Here is a 15,429-nt window from a genome sequence, read left to right on the forward strand (position 1 = left end):
AACTGTGGTGTTGGAGAAGACTCTTGAGAGTCCCTTGGACTGCAAGGAGATCCAACCAGTCCATCTTAAAGGAAATCAGTCCTGAATATTTATTGGAAGGACTGATGCTGAAGTTGAATCTCCAATACTCTGGCCTCCTGATGCAAAGAACTGACTCATTTGAAAAGACCCTGATGCTGGGAAAGATTGAAGGCGGGAGGAGAAGGGGACGACAGAGGATGAGATGGTTGGATGGCATCATCGACTCAATGGACATGGGTTTGAGTAAACTCCAGGAGTTGGTAATGGACAGGCAGGCCTGGCATGCTGTAGTCCATGGGATCGCAAAGAGTTGGACACGACTGAGCAACTGAACAGAATATTTGGTATAAAAATTGAGAACAGGTTGTCTCTAAACCCGGTTGTGGGGGGAGTGAGGACTGACAAGCACTGAGTATGAGGGAATGTTCAACGTCAACTGAGTATGACAGTAATGTTCAACATCTTGGTGGTGTTTGAGGTATGCATATATCAAAATCAACAAATACGTACTTCAGATGTGTTCACGTTAACTGTATGCAAAGTTTGCCTTAAAATAACCAAATTGTATACAAATACTGAATTAAGTTAATGACATGTACGTTCAAGTATTTAGCAGGATGCATACTGGTATTTGCAATGTACTATGAAATACACCAAAATTTAAATAGTTAAACAAATAAGTAATAAAGCCAATTTAGCAAAAGATTAATAATGGAGTTTTGGTGTTGGGAATATAAGTACACGGGGCTTCCCTGGTAGCTCAGTTGATAAAGAATCTGCCTGCAATGCAGCAGACCCTGTTTCAATTCCTAGGTCAGAAAGTTACCCTAGAGAAGGGATAGGCTACCCTCTCCAGTATTCTTGGGCTTTCCTGCTGTGGCTCACACAGTAAAGAATCTGCCTGCAATGCGGGAGACCCAGGTTTGATCCCTGGGTTGGGAAGATCTGGAGAAGGGCATTGCAACCCACTCCAGCATTCTTGCCTGGAGAATCCCCATGGACAGAGGAGCTTGGCAGGCTACAGTCCATGGGGTCGCAAAGAGTCGGACACAGGTGAGCACAGCATAGCACCTATGGGAATACACTGTAAAATTCTTTTAAAATATTGTCTGATTGAAAATTTTCAAAATAATACACCAGGAAAAAATTAAGAAGCAAGAAAAATATCCAAAAGTCATGAGTACTTTACAGAGATTTAGAATACGGTTATAAAACAGAATGACTGACTAGAAATGTCAGAGTGTCTTCTCTTGAATACATGACACTTAAGCCAAGATATGAAAGATATCAGCAAGAGTGTTCTAGACTTCCCACTCTATCCCCAAAAACTTATTCTAAGTTTGATGTGTTCAAGAAAGCTAGTGACTAAAGTATGGTAGGCAAGGAAGGGAGTGGTATAAAATGGGATTGGAGAGAAAGGCAGATGTCAAATCATTCTGGGTTTGTAGTCCCAACAAGGAATTTTCATTTTATCTAAGTGCAATGGAAAGACATTAATGGGTTTAAAGCAGGAACTGACTGGGTGGAATGAGATGGGGTGAGTCCTTATTATTTCCTTATTATTTGGAGTTTTAAAATATCACACCGACTGCTATGTGAAGAATGGCTTCAAAGGGTTTAAGAAGTAGAGAAACTATTATCATAGTCCCTTCCAGAATAATGGTAATCTGGAGGAGAGTGTTGGTAGTCAAGACAGTGAGCAGTGAATGAGAGATATTTTGAATGAAGAAGTGACCGTATCTATCGGTAGCGTGACAAGAGGATGACAGGGAAAGGGCACCACGATAGATCTCGGGATTTAGCGTTAGCCACTGAGTATGTGGAGTGAAATATCAGATGTAGAAACCCTGGTGAGAAGCAGGTCTGGAGTATGATGACTTGAGGACCAAAAAATTTTCACTTAAATTGGGTATGATTTGTAACTGTGAGAAAGACAGGCCAAAAAAAGGAATTAGAATAATCTGGAAGTCGTTAAAGACAGAGTTGAAATTTACAATTTCTTTTTCTTTCAAGAATCAATTTTGGCCTGATTGTATTAAGGACCTTTGATCCAGATCAAACTGTAATGCAAATCAAGCTCACTGATTGCTGTTGTCTATCTCTAGGGTTAAAGATAAACTCGGGATCAATAGGTCTTGTATCTTCAACTTAGAGAGGTCAAAGGGAAAATATCAGGAGTGAGGATGAGGGAGACAAGGAAGACCAAAAAAAAAAGTATACAAAAGTAACATATTAAGTCTTAACTCTCTCTCACCCTGACAATGATAAGAGCCTATCTGACTCTTAATTCCACATATAACATGCCTTGTACTATTTGACACAAAATGGCAACTCAAATTTTAGCCCGCATCCTCTAATCCTATTAGTTTTACCAAAGTATCTTGAAAAATACATGGTCCCCGGAGCTAAATGAACCTAAATTTGAAGCACCCACCACTCAGTAGCTCTGTGACCTTGAGCAAATTACTTACCATTTCTAATCCTTTGTTTCTTAAATGTAAATGAAAATAATTAAGAGGAGAATTAGCATTAGAAATAACATTCACAAAACTGCCTGCTACTGGGGAAAAAATGCTCCATAAACAACAGCTACTATTATGCAAAAGACACCTAATTCATCAATGCTCCAGCCAGTAGTTTCCTCCTTGGGCAGCACAGAAGAAAAGAAAAGAAGCACAGATGTGAGAGAGAAGGAAACCACAGAAAAGATCAATTTCATTTTCACCACATAACCCAGAAAGACAGTAAAACAGAGGAATCTATGAATAGTTATGACCATCCACAACCTACAAATGGGTAGGTGTGAGAGGCATGATTACATTTCAGTTGTTCAGAAAAGGGAACATATTTTACCAGGGAATCAATGTTCAGTTTAACTCTTAGACAAACTCACGAGAAGTCACTGAACTCAAAATGTAGTTAAAATGTGATATATCTCAATAAAATTAGTATAAAAGTGATGAATCGCCAAACAGTACAGAAAACCCAGAAACTTTAATAGCATGTAATTTCACTTATTTTAGAAGCTGGCACTTGAGGGAAAAGGTTTTATGGGAGGTTTCGGAGTGATTCAGAAGGGGTTTTCAGGGGAATTCCAAAAGCTTTATAAAGTTGATGACCCTGCCCTGTTCTTTATTATGTTTTATTTCACCTCAAATTTTATGGCTTCCCTTTCTTTCAGCATAAGCAAAACACTAGCACCCTTATATTTAATAGCCATGATGGCAATCATTCATTTCACAAATGAGAAGAAGCAAGTGAGGAAGAATTAGAGGAAAGATAGGAAAGAGGAAGGCCCATAAAGGATGTGCCCAGATATTAAGAAAAGAGCCTCAAATTGAAAATAACCTCAGTAAGTATAAAACTGAAGTGGGGGGGGGGGCAGTGTGGTTAAGCACAGCATTAAAATATTAAAGGAAGAAAGCCAAGTGGTCAGAGTCCCATTGTGATTAACTGGTTATTTTAAAAGCTACAGGTTTTTTGTTTTTTTTTAATTAAGTGGAAGACAAAACATGAAACAGCAAGCTAAGCAATCTGTCATTTACACAAAGGACATTTTCAAGAGCTGAAGATTCACAATTTAAATTGTGACAAATCAGTGTAATTCAAGATTTTATCCTAATCTCTTTGTATTTCTCAAAAATTCCTCCAAATATTCTGCTCTTTTTGTGTAGATACTACTGTGATATTACTATTACATCCTATTACATAGATAATAATAATACCTAAACGAGAACTAGAAAGATGATTTTTGACATTTAGAAGTACACAACGAAATAAAATTATTTTAGGAGGGTGTCTGCAAAAGCCAGCAGATAGGTGACAGCCTCTTAGGCTATGAGGAATGCCAGTGATTTCAAACCACAGAGAGAAACTGTTGATTTTCTTAAAGGCATAAACCCCAAAATAGGCCCATGTAGTTCAACTTATTCAGAATCTAGCAAATCTTCCTGTGAAGTACTGAAATGCTTTTTGATGAGCCTGGAGAAATGATTAAATGAAGAGCTGTTACAGTCAGATAAAATAAGATTTTCTGGGGTCTGGTCTCAACCCCAGGACCTGTATCAGTCAAATCAGCCAAATCAATGAATAAAATAACCCTAAACAATCAATCTAGTGAGAAAACAGGACTAAAGAAATGTTAATGTGGGGTGCTGAAAAGTTTGGCTCTATCAGCTCAGGAATGCTGAGATGCTAGGAATGCCCAGCTAGCAAACATTATCTAATCTCTCTCATATTCCAACAAATTTCTATCAAATGTAAACAAATACGAACTGATTAATACAACACCACAGTTATTCAACAGCAATACTAATCCATGGTAACGGTAGGCCCTTGCATTTTCTTAATTACCAGGCACTAAAAATACACTAGTTGTCAAGAGTGCCAGGGATATTTTTGAAAATAAAAAGTCAGGAAGCACTGGCCCAGTGCAATTATACATAAAACAGGCAAGTAAAACAGTCATTAAAATGTTCTTCAGCTTACCTTTTATTCCAATATAGAATATTCTGTTCTAATCTCTCACATTCTATTTTCTCTTTCCTAGCAAGATTATAAAGTTGATATTTAACATCTTAATAAAAAGTAAAAACTTGAAGAGCCTTGTCAAAGAGGAAATCCTCATTTTAATCATGAGTGCCCTTAAGTAACTTGTGGTCTACTACATATGTATAAACTTACATTCCATCCAGTCTCAAGAACGATTAAGACAATTTCTTCTTTTAATTAGCCAGTGACTTCATCTTACAAAAGAACTATCATGAAGGTCAAACTAACTCTTTAAAGTTCACATTAATAATAGAATATGGTGATGCTGCTGATAAATTCTTCCAGAGGAACAACTCATCAGAATCCTGAAACTATTAAAGTACTATTTGCTCTCTGGGAATTAGGTATTACGTGTTCACTCAACCGTATCTGCTGAAAGACACAGAAACTCAACCAAAGTTAATTTAAGAACTTACCAATTTCCCTTGCAATTCTGACAGCTTCATCTGCATCCTGAAAAAGCAGGAAATGAGACTCAACATTAATCCCATCAGCCATTGCACAATGTCTTTAGGGCAGTCATATATTGCACTACTGTCTCCTCCGATTCATTTAATGTTCAATTTTACAACCTTCTAACTCTTTTCAGTCAGAGAAATGTAAAATTAATACCATAAGTGGAATGTAAATTCTACCTCATCATTATTATATTAAGAAACTCAAAGCAGTTGGAAATGAGCTGGCAGGAAGCACTACCAGAAATGTCAAATGATTTGGTGCAGTGGCTGGAATTTAAGGGCAGAATTTAGATGTTTACAATCAATACTGAATCATAAATCAGACCATTAAAGCTTGTCCACAGCTAGCTCATTTGTCTCTGATATTTACACGTCATGTTTTCCTTGATTCTGTCAGCAGGGGGAGTTGATTCTCTATTGTTTGGGAGGAGCTCGACAGATTTTCCAGAAATAAAGTAACTAAATTTCCAGTATCTATAGGAATTGCCAATTGTTCCCCTCAAAAAAATTCCTTTAGTAATCTCCATTACTTTTTTGGTGTCCTTTTTTTGGGTACATAATTTTATCTTTACCAGTTGCACCTTGTCAACAGAAATTAAAAATCTTAAATTCCATGAACTATCTAGTAGGGGGGGATCTTCCCAAAAGCCAAGGAAAGAAAATGCATTCTAAAACAGCACACAGTAACACTGTGAGTCAGCTTTATTTCAGTAACAAATAAAACAGTACAAGGTAAGCGTTTATGAAAGCAAGGATTATTCATTGGTGAATAGCGACCAATGCTATTGAATGCACAGAAATTTGCCTTGAATCTAAACTATTTCATTGATCAGTGACTCTCACCTAACACGCCCAACATAGGACATTCCCGATACACTTCCCCCATAAACAGCAAAGAAAAGCTGAAAAGATGTTAAATTCAAGTAAATCCTAATAAATTTAACTTTTTAAATAACTTGATGACATAAACTATCACAAGGAATGACAATAATGTTTTGAAACCACTGGCTGGTAAGAAAGCCTGAATTTTTGGAAAATAACATTAAACTATCAAAGTAAACGCTGGTATTTTTTTTTTTAAGCTTTTACGTTAATACTTTAAAAATGTAGAGTAACCGTGTCAGAATCCTCCCTCAAAATGGGGGGCGGGGGATGTTTATAACTGGTTCATTCATGTCTAATAAAAAAAAAAAAATCTTCCTTAAAAGTCTTCAGTACCTAATAACATCCCCTGAATAAGGAGGCTGGCAGGGGAAGTTGTCAGAAAAATTTAATTTCCTTTCATTAGCCAGTCTGCTCCCCAAATAGGTGCTTGTTAAGTTCAAAGCGGTCCTGAAAGCGACATCAGTTTTAAGTCTTTTTTTTTTTTTTAACTCCAAGCAGTCACATCTGCTAATGAGATTTTCCAAATAACAATTGTTTTCAAGTCAGAGATAAATCTATACTTCCCATTCTATCCCCTCCCTGCAAAAAAAAAAAAAATCAAGGTTTACTGCTTTATTACACCTTGCTGTTTTCGCTGACCCTACATTCTCCAAATTTTAGCTTAAAGGGATAAAATTCCATGAAAAGGGTCATTTAAGAATGTTAGTGGTTTCCACACATTGAGTTTGAAGGTTCTTTGTTCAAGCCACTGACAGTTATTGGAGAATACTTCCCCTTAATAGCCTCTCTGTCAGGAAGTGTTAAACCTGCCAAATGCAGACAATTAGTGCCTCACGAACAAAATACAGGAACAGTACTGGCTGATGGAGACTGGATTATAAGAAGTCTAGAAGGAAACTTTTAACATGTCTTTTCTTTCAAACGAGTAATAGTATATTTGCAAAAGATATTCAAAGAAAAAAATAAACCCTGCTATCTAAAAGGTTCATTACCTTGAGAGAACTAACAGGCAAATATTAGCTCATTAGTAATATTTTAACATGCATTTATATATAAATATTAGGGATGGACTGTGTACAGAGAGAGGTATCATTTACACAAAGCAAAACTTCTAAAAATTCTTCAGCTGTTACAAATCCAACTCTTGTATAAACCACCACAAAATAATCTTGTGTCTTAACTAATCGGTAATGCTTAAGTTTTCCTACTACGAAAAGCAAATTCACTAAATGACCTTCCAAGTAAAATCAATAGTCTTTAAAACTAGCTTTTCACTTGTCAATAATTCATTGCAGAATTATTTTGTTAAGAACATATTATGTACTAGACACTAAAAACCTCTATTACCAGTTTCAATAATAAACTATTAAGTATACCTGGTTCCAATATGTTCCTTCAGCACATATATTTATAAAACTACTTTTAAAGGGATAAAAAGCCCGATATAGCTCAAAATTCAATGGCACTGACACATCCCACAGTGTAACTTCCTTGTAGGGCTGAAAGTGAGGGAAGTTGATAAGTCACTCAGTCGTGTCTGACTCTTTGCGACCCCCATGGACTGTAGTCCGCCAGGCTCCTCTGTCCATGAGATTCTCTAGGCAAGAATACTGGAGTGGGTTGCCATTTCCTTCTCCAGGGATCTTCCCAACCCAGGGATTGAACCAAGGTCTCCTGCATTGCAGGCAGATTCTTTACCATCTGAGCCACCAGGGAAGCCCCTACAGGGCTAGAGGTAGAAAAACAATTCTTAGTAAAAAGAATTAAACCAACAAGAAAAAGACCAACAGTCATCAGGAAAAAATGAGCAAAGGATGAAATAAGAAGTTTACATTAAATGAAATTTAAAAGGGTAACATATAAAATATGTTCAACTTTAATCATAACTACAAGACAGTACTTTTCATCCACCAGCATCTGCGAAGAGCCAAGAGCAGTGACCTGAAGGAGAACTAGCACTACTCTCCCTATTGGGTATAATCTTTTTAAAAAGAAACAGTCAGTATCTATCAAAAGTTTGAGGGCATACATCTTTCGACCCAGAAATTTCATTTTGGAGAAGTTATTCTACAGATATAGTCACATGCACGCACGAAGAGACATATATAAAGACATTTATTATTTTCACTTGGTTGGTGGTGGTTTGGTAAGGAAAGAAAATCAGAAGAGAAAAAAAAAAAAAAACTTAAAAGGCCTTAACTAAGGAAACTGGTAAACTGGTACCATAAATGGTACACATATCAACATGGAATACTACACAGCCTTTTAAAAAAATGAGATTGCTCCATCTGTTCTTATTCATCCATTTGTGCATTAATTAGGAAAATATTTACAGGGAAATACCACATGAAATAGATTTTGCCCTCAAGGAACATACAGCCAAATAAGTGAAACAGAAAAGAGAGTAAACAAATCCAATGAGACTTGAAATAAATGTTCCATGGAAACCAATGGTACAGAGGGAGCCAGTAAGAGGGAGAACCCACTTTAGAAAGATCGCTCAGACAGGGGACTTCCAAAGTAAAATTGAAACCCAAAGGGAACGGCAGTTAGCCACCATGGGAAGATTCAAAAGAAAGAATTCTAGACAAAAGGAACAACATGCGTGAAAACCCTAGTCTAGAAAGCTGGTGCAGAGGCACAGTAAGGACGTGGCAGAAAAGGGCAGGAGGAAGCATCAATACAGGTAGCAGCTGTGCTCTGCTCTGACAGGACCTTATGGGATTCGGTCCCGGTTCAAATGCCTTGGCACCAGGCAGGAGAAAAGACGGTTCAGATTTAGGTTTCAAGAAGATAACTCTCACACACTAAAGAGACACCAACTACAATATACACTGTGGGAGGAAGGGAAAGTTAGAGGAGAGTACACAGACCTCATCTACATTAAGATAGAAAAACATACATCAGCGCTTAGAAAAACCTATGTATAGACATATTAAAAAACTCAGCTTGAGTAACTGCTCAAAAATAGGATTGAGAGCTGGGGGAAAGGGGGAAATTTTACTTCTCATTGCATACCCTTAGTTTCACATTGAACTTTAAAAAAAAACATAAAGATAAAAATTTCACACTACGTTCATAATTCAAAAATTAAATCAAGGCTTCCCTGATGGCTCAGTGGTAAAGAATCTACCTGCCAATACAGGGGACACAGGTTCGATCCCTGGTCCGGGAAGAGCTCACAAGCCAGGGGACACCTAAGTCTGTGCGCCACAACTACAGAGCCAGAGCTCTAGAGCCTGGGAGCCACACCAAGAAAAGCCACTGCAGTGAGAAGCCCAAGCACCACGACGAAGAGCAGCCCCCGCTTGCTGGAACTAGAGAAAGCCCCATGCATAGTAACAAAGATCCAGCGGGGCCATAAATAAAATAAGTCCTTTTTAGAAAGCCAATCTGCCACACTTGAAGGTGTTATTCCAATCATCTAACTAGTGATTTCCAGAGCACTAACTGTTAACTAAATACAGTGATGGTGGTGATTTAGTTGTTCAGTCATGTCCAACTCTTGCGACCCCACGGACAGTCTACCAGGCTCCTCTGTCCATGGGATTTCTCCCAGGCAAGGATACTGGAGTGGGTTGCCATTTCCTTCTCCAGGGGATCTTCCCAACCCAGCGACTGAATCTCGGTCTCCTGCACGGGCAGGTGAGTTCTTTACTGCTGAGCCACCAGGCAAGCCCCGCAAAATATAGTATATTCCCAATATCTGCTTCACATTTTCATGACTTCTCACTGCCTCAGAACCAAATTTCAGCTCCTTCACTCCCGTTTCCATACCTGTTCCTGTCATTCTGAGCCACCAGTCCATCCTAGTCTCTCTCTATCCCAACGCCACGCACTCCCTCCAGCCTTTCCTCAGCCAACCTGGCTCAGCCAGAAACTCTATTCTCCTTCACCACCTTCACCAAACCAAATCATAGTACTGTATGGCCCACACTAGGCCCTGAAGGCACAGGACAGAACGAGAAAAGCTCCTCCGTAAGCAAAAAATTACAACATTACACCCCAGTCCTCGTGCAATCTATAGCCTAGAAGAAAAGACAGATCTTAACCATGACTGCACAGCAGCTAAGAAACCAGCACCGAGAGGCGTGCTGCGGAAGTGAAGAGGGCACGTGACAGCAGGGGATCTCGAACTCAAAAACGGTCTCAGGAGGCCTCTCAGACGAGCAGCTAAGAAACCAGCACCGAGAGGCATGCTGTGGAAGTGAAGAGGGCACGTGACAGCAGGGGATCTCGAACTCAAAAACGGTCTCAGGAGGCCTCTCAGACGAGCAGCTAAGAAACCAGCACCGAGAGGCATGCTGTGGAAGTGAAGAGGGCACGTGACAGCAGGGGATCTCGAACTCAAAAACGGTCTCAGGAGGCCTCTCAGACGAGCAGCTAAGAAACCAGCACCGAGAGGCATGCTGTGGAAGTGAAGAGGGCACGTGACAGCAGGGGATCTCGAACTCAAAAACGGTCTCAGGAGGCCTCTCAGACGCAGTGACTTTGAAAAGAGACCTAGGAAATGAAATCATGGTGGAACACAGTCAGGGAGACTGGGGCCTGAGCGTCAGCCCACTGCACAGTGAGGCAAGGCCTCATAAAAAAGCATCAACTCCAGCTTAAGAGCAAGGAAATGAGGAGACTTGCTTTGGCAGCCTTTGGCAGACTTTTAGCATAGAATTTACTTATTAATATTATTTCTGTATTGTCTTACCCTGCGTAGCCCCTGATCCCATTAAAATGTAAGCTCCAGAAGAGCAGAAATCTCTGTCTTGCTGGCTCAGCGATATATTTTCAGTGCCTAGAACAATGCCTGGCACATGCAAGAAACAGCTGTTGAGTGAAAGAAGGAATGAAGGAACGAACAGACGAATTCTTTAGAGAGAGGGGAACGGGATCTGTGGAGTCCAGCCGGGAAGCGGCAGTCTAGGTGAGAGACAAATGACCATTTTCTCTTAAAGGGAGGGGTGCTTGCTTCGAGCTTCACGCAGACATCACTCTCTTTAGAAAGCCTTTCCAGTCCTATGCCAGGTTAGGCATCACTGCCCTGTGATCACATTACACCCTGCCCCTCCATTAGGACGGCCCCTGCCACACTTCATCTCCAGGAGTGACCTGACTAGCTCACTCGCTCTCTCTGCTGAATCCCCAGAGCTTAGCAAATCAACACATTACTTGTTGAATGAATAAACAACCATCCATCAGCCTCCAAAGAAATCAGTCTGTTGTGACAAGACAATCTCCTGAATGATGACTCCAGTGCCAACAGCACTTCTCATCTCAGGAGCATCGATGTTAGAAGGGGGTGAACCTGTATCCCAGGAGACGGAGAGGCTTGTCCAAATTCCCATATCTAAGTGACACACAGAAAGGGGGTGCTCTGCATTAATCTGGAGCAGGGGCTCAAGAGCCAGACAGGCTCGGGTTCTGCCATAACATTTTGATGAAATATTGTCAACACTAGGCAAAACCAACTCCAGGTATTCACCTTCATGTCTTAATTCTCTCTCAGTCAAGCACTTTTCTCACTGCATCACACAATTTCAAGTTTTGAAACTTATGTTTTCAAAAAAAAAAAAACTGCTGTTAAAAAGAAATATATAATGCTACCCACATAAGGATTTTTAAATAAACATTTCATTAATTTTTTTAAAAAGTCAAACCTTATGTGGTAGTTAGCTTTCAAAATGAAGGGTCACAGTTTGCCAACAAAGGTCCATCTAGTCAAGGCTATGGTTTTTCCTGTGGTCATGTATGGATGTGAGAGTTGGACTGTGAAGAAGGCTGAGCACCGAAGAATGGATGCTTTTGAACTGTGGTGTTGGAGAAGACTCTTGAGAGTCCCTTGGACTGCAAGGAGATCCAACCAGTCCATTCTGAAGGAGATCAGCCCGGGGATTTCTTTGGAAGGAATGATGCTAAAGCTGAAAACTCCAGTACTTTGGCCACCTCATGCAAACAGTTGACTCACTGGAAAAGACTCTGATGCTGGGAGGGATTGGGGGCCAGAGGAGAAGGGGACGACAGAGGATGAGATGGCTGGATGGCATCACTGACTCGATGGACGTGAGTCTGAGTGAACTCCGGGAGTCAGTGATGGACAGGGAGGCCTGGCGTGCTGCAATTCATGGGGTCGCAAAGAGTCAGACACGAGTGAGCGACTGAACTGAACTGAGTGAATAAACCTGATGACTTCAACTCAAGAGGTAGGAGAAATAATCCAATGACATCATTTGATTCTCTTCCTCAAGCAATAAAAATTCCTGTCATTCATTCTGTAATGCCAATCTGCCTTGAACTAAACTCAGTTTCTAAAGTTATTTAACGCATGGAAATACTGATGAGGGAAGCAGTGGAGGAAAGCATTAAGCTATAAATTCTAAAGCAGCAGTTCAAGAAATGGAGATAGAGGAAAGAAGCCAACAGAACCAGTAACCATTTCTTTTACTCCTCTATTTCAGTACAACTTGCATTAAGAGAGCTTTATCATCCAACCCAAGAGTAAAACAGTGAAAATTCTGTTTTACAGAGAATATGGTGGGAAGGGTAGGTGATATTGCTATAACCAAGTAAGTGAAAGTGAAATTGCTCAGTTGTGTTCGACTCTTTATGACTCCATGGACTATAGCCTAACAGACTCTTTCATCCATGGAATTTTCCAAGCAAGAGTACTGGAGTGGGTTGCCATTTCCTTCTCCTGGGGATCTTCCTGACCCAGAGATCAAACCCAGGTCTCCTGCACTGCAGGCAGACACTTCATCGACTGAGCCACCAGGGAAGCCCCAAGTAAGTAGATCACAAACATGTAAAAAGAAGCTAAAAAAAAAAAAACTGGCTGCCTTTTCTGCAAGCCTAATATACCTGCTGGGTTTCCCTGGTAGCTCAGCTGGTAAAGAATCTGCCTGCAATGCAGGAGACCCCAGTTTGATTACTGGATAGGAAAAATTCCCTAGAGAGGGGATAGGCTACCCACTCCAGCATTCTTGGGCTTCCCTGGTGGCTCACACAGTAAAGAATCCGCCTGCAATGCAGGAGACCTGGGTTCGATCCCTAGATTGGGAAGATTCCCTGGATGAGGGCATTGCAACCCACTCCAGGGGAGAATCCCATGGACAAAGAAGCCTGGCAGGCCACAGTCCAGACGCAACTGAGCAGCTAACCACAGTGCACCTGTTAATGGTCTACAGCACCCACCTGTGAGGCAGTGAGGCCCAGCAGCTAAGAGCAAAGGTGCTGGGGCCAAAAGGCATGGGCTCCGATGAGGACTCACTGACAGTGTATGTGCTACCTACCAGTATGCCTCTCTGGATCAGGTTTTCTCATCTGTAAGATGGACACAGTATCTCACAGGGGTTATTAAGATGAAATCAGTAACAGATGAAACATACTAGAACAGAGTCTGGCAAGAAGCAAGCAAGCACTCAGGGTTGGCAACCTGATAAAATGGGCAGCCCGCACCCCCACCTATCAAGTGTGCTTCTCTCCTGCTTGGCCCTGGGTGTTCTATCCTGGGATCATCACTCACTCTGAAACTGCATGATACAGAATACAAAACTAATACTGGTGCTGCTGCTGCTGCTGCTAAGTCGCTTCAGTCGTGTCTCTGTGCGACCCCATAGACGGGAGCCCACTAGGCTCCCCCATCCCTGGGATTCTGGTGCTACACCACCACAAAAAATGTGTCTAGGGGAACCTCCAGCACACTTGCGTGGATCAGCTGATCTGTGTATTCTTCCTAGTGGGTGAGCGGGGCTTGTCTTGGGTGGAGAAGGGAAGGAAAATCTGTAACAAAGACAGATTCAAATAGTCCTCCCCGACACCGAACACCCCATTTTTTCCTAGTGATGTTGGTGTCAAATACCACCTCCACCACCTGCGATTCAGACCACACCTCTCCTGCCTCTCTCACCACAGACAGTCTACTTACCAACCCCAAATTCTGGGCTCACTGGACCCAAGTCCTGCTACTCGTCCGTATGGGAAGCTATTTGGGAGTTTACTTACATCAGCTGGTTTTTGAACAAAACCTTCACTGCTTTTGAAGAAAAAAAAAAATTACTGCTTCAAGACATCATGGGGAAATGTTCTATCTGTGTACAAAAAGCTATACACCCTCAGCTCAGTTCAGTCGCTCAGTCATGTCCAACTCTTTGTGACCTCACAGACTGCAGCACACCAGGCTTCCCTGTCCATCACCAACTCCTGGAGCTTAATAGACCCTCAAGTCATATACAAAAATAAAGCAGAACTTCCAGCAATCCTGGGTTCAAGAAATAGGCTCCCACTGATGATGTTTTTTCCAGATAACTCCGAGTCAAACAGAAGACTCTTTCTGCTTAATTTATTTGCAAATCTAAATTTTAGCACACATTTCTCTAATTATAAAGCTGTGTAATAAACATGGTTGAATAAATTTTTTTTCCCGAAAATATAAAGCCTCTGTAGCATCATCAGGAAAGTTACTCTTGGTTTAGCAGGGAAAAAGGATACTGATGTCTAACAGTATACTTTTTGATTACTAGGAAAGAGCTTTTCTTTTTTCGTTTTTTTAATGATTCCCTTCACACCAGTTTTTTGTACTTATTATTTGGCTCTTTCTACTAAAGCAAAAGTGCAGTGCTGAAAATCTGGCTAATGAGGTGATAAAAATAATCACTACTGTGAACCTACAGTATAAACCTCATTCAACTACCTTACCATAACTTTGAGATGCAAATATTACTGTTCTCTCTTACAGAGCAACAGAAACTCAAATAAGTTTAATAAATATCCCAGGAAAAAGGTAGGTATTAGAACCAAACAAAGCAATTTAACGACTGGTGATTCTTCCCTCTGCTTCACCCCTGACATCTAAGGGATCATGAAATCTTCAACCTCCAGTGTTTCCCCACACTGTCAACTTGGCTCCATTCTAACACCTTATTTTAGGCCCCCATCATTTCTTGTCTAGATTAAAGGAAATGTATTCTAATTGGCCCACCAAACTCAAGCTTTGCACTGCTCTAATCCATTTTCCACATCACAAATCAAAATCAGTTCAGTTCAGTCGCTCAGTCCTGTCCGACTCTTTGCGACCCCATGAATTGCAGCACGCCAGGCCTCCCTGTCCATCACCAACTCCCGGAGTTCACTCAAACTCACGTCCATCGAGTCAGTGATGCCATCCAGCCATCTCATCCTCTGTCGTCCCCTTCTCCTCTGGCCCCCAATCCCTCCCAGCATCAGAGTCTTTTCCAATGAGTCAATTCTTCACATGAGGTGGCCAAAGTATTGGAGTTTCAGCTTTAGCATCATTCCTTCCAAAGAAATCCCAGGGCTGATCTCCTTCAGAATGGACTGGTTGGATCTCCTTGCAGTCCAAGGGACTCCCAAGAGTCTTCTCCAACACCACACTTCAAAAGCATCAATTCTTCAGCGCTCAGCTTAGTTCACTGTCCAACTCTCACATCCATACATCACCACAGGAAAAACCATAGCCTTGACTAGATGGACCTTTGTTGGCAAAGTAATGTCTCTGCTTTTGAAT

At 40.9% G+C, this 15,429-nt stretch overlaps 1 protein-coding gene across 1 annotated transcript in view; it reads right to left on the reverse strand.

Moving 5' to 3' along the window:
- PCCA (propionyl CoA carboxylase, alpha polypeptide) overlaps positions 1-15,429 on the reverse strand; it is a 363,293-nt gene that overhangs the window by 238,325 nt on the left and 109,539 nt on the right. Inside the window, exon 8 of the mRNA XM_010831489.1 lies at positions 4,989-5,025. Coding sequence (XP_010829791.1) covers positions 4,989-5,025 — 37 coding nt within the window. The remainder of the gene's footprint in view (positions 1-4,988; positions 5,026-15,429) is intronic.

Source organism: Bison bison, unplaced genomic scaffold (assembly GCF_000754665.1).
Source record: "Bison bison bison isolate TAMUID 2011002044 unplaced genomic scaffold, Bison_UMD1.0 scf7180017864527, whole genome shotgun sequence".
In the NCBI taxonomy this organism is placed as follows: domain Eukaryota; kingdom Metazoa; phylum Chordata; class Mammalia; order Artiodactyla; family Bovidae; genus Bison; species Bison bison.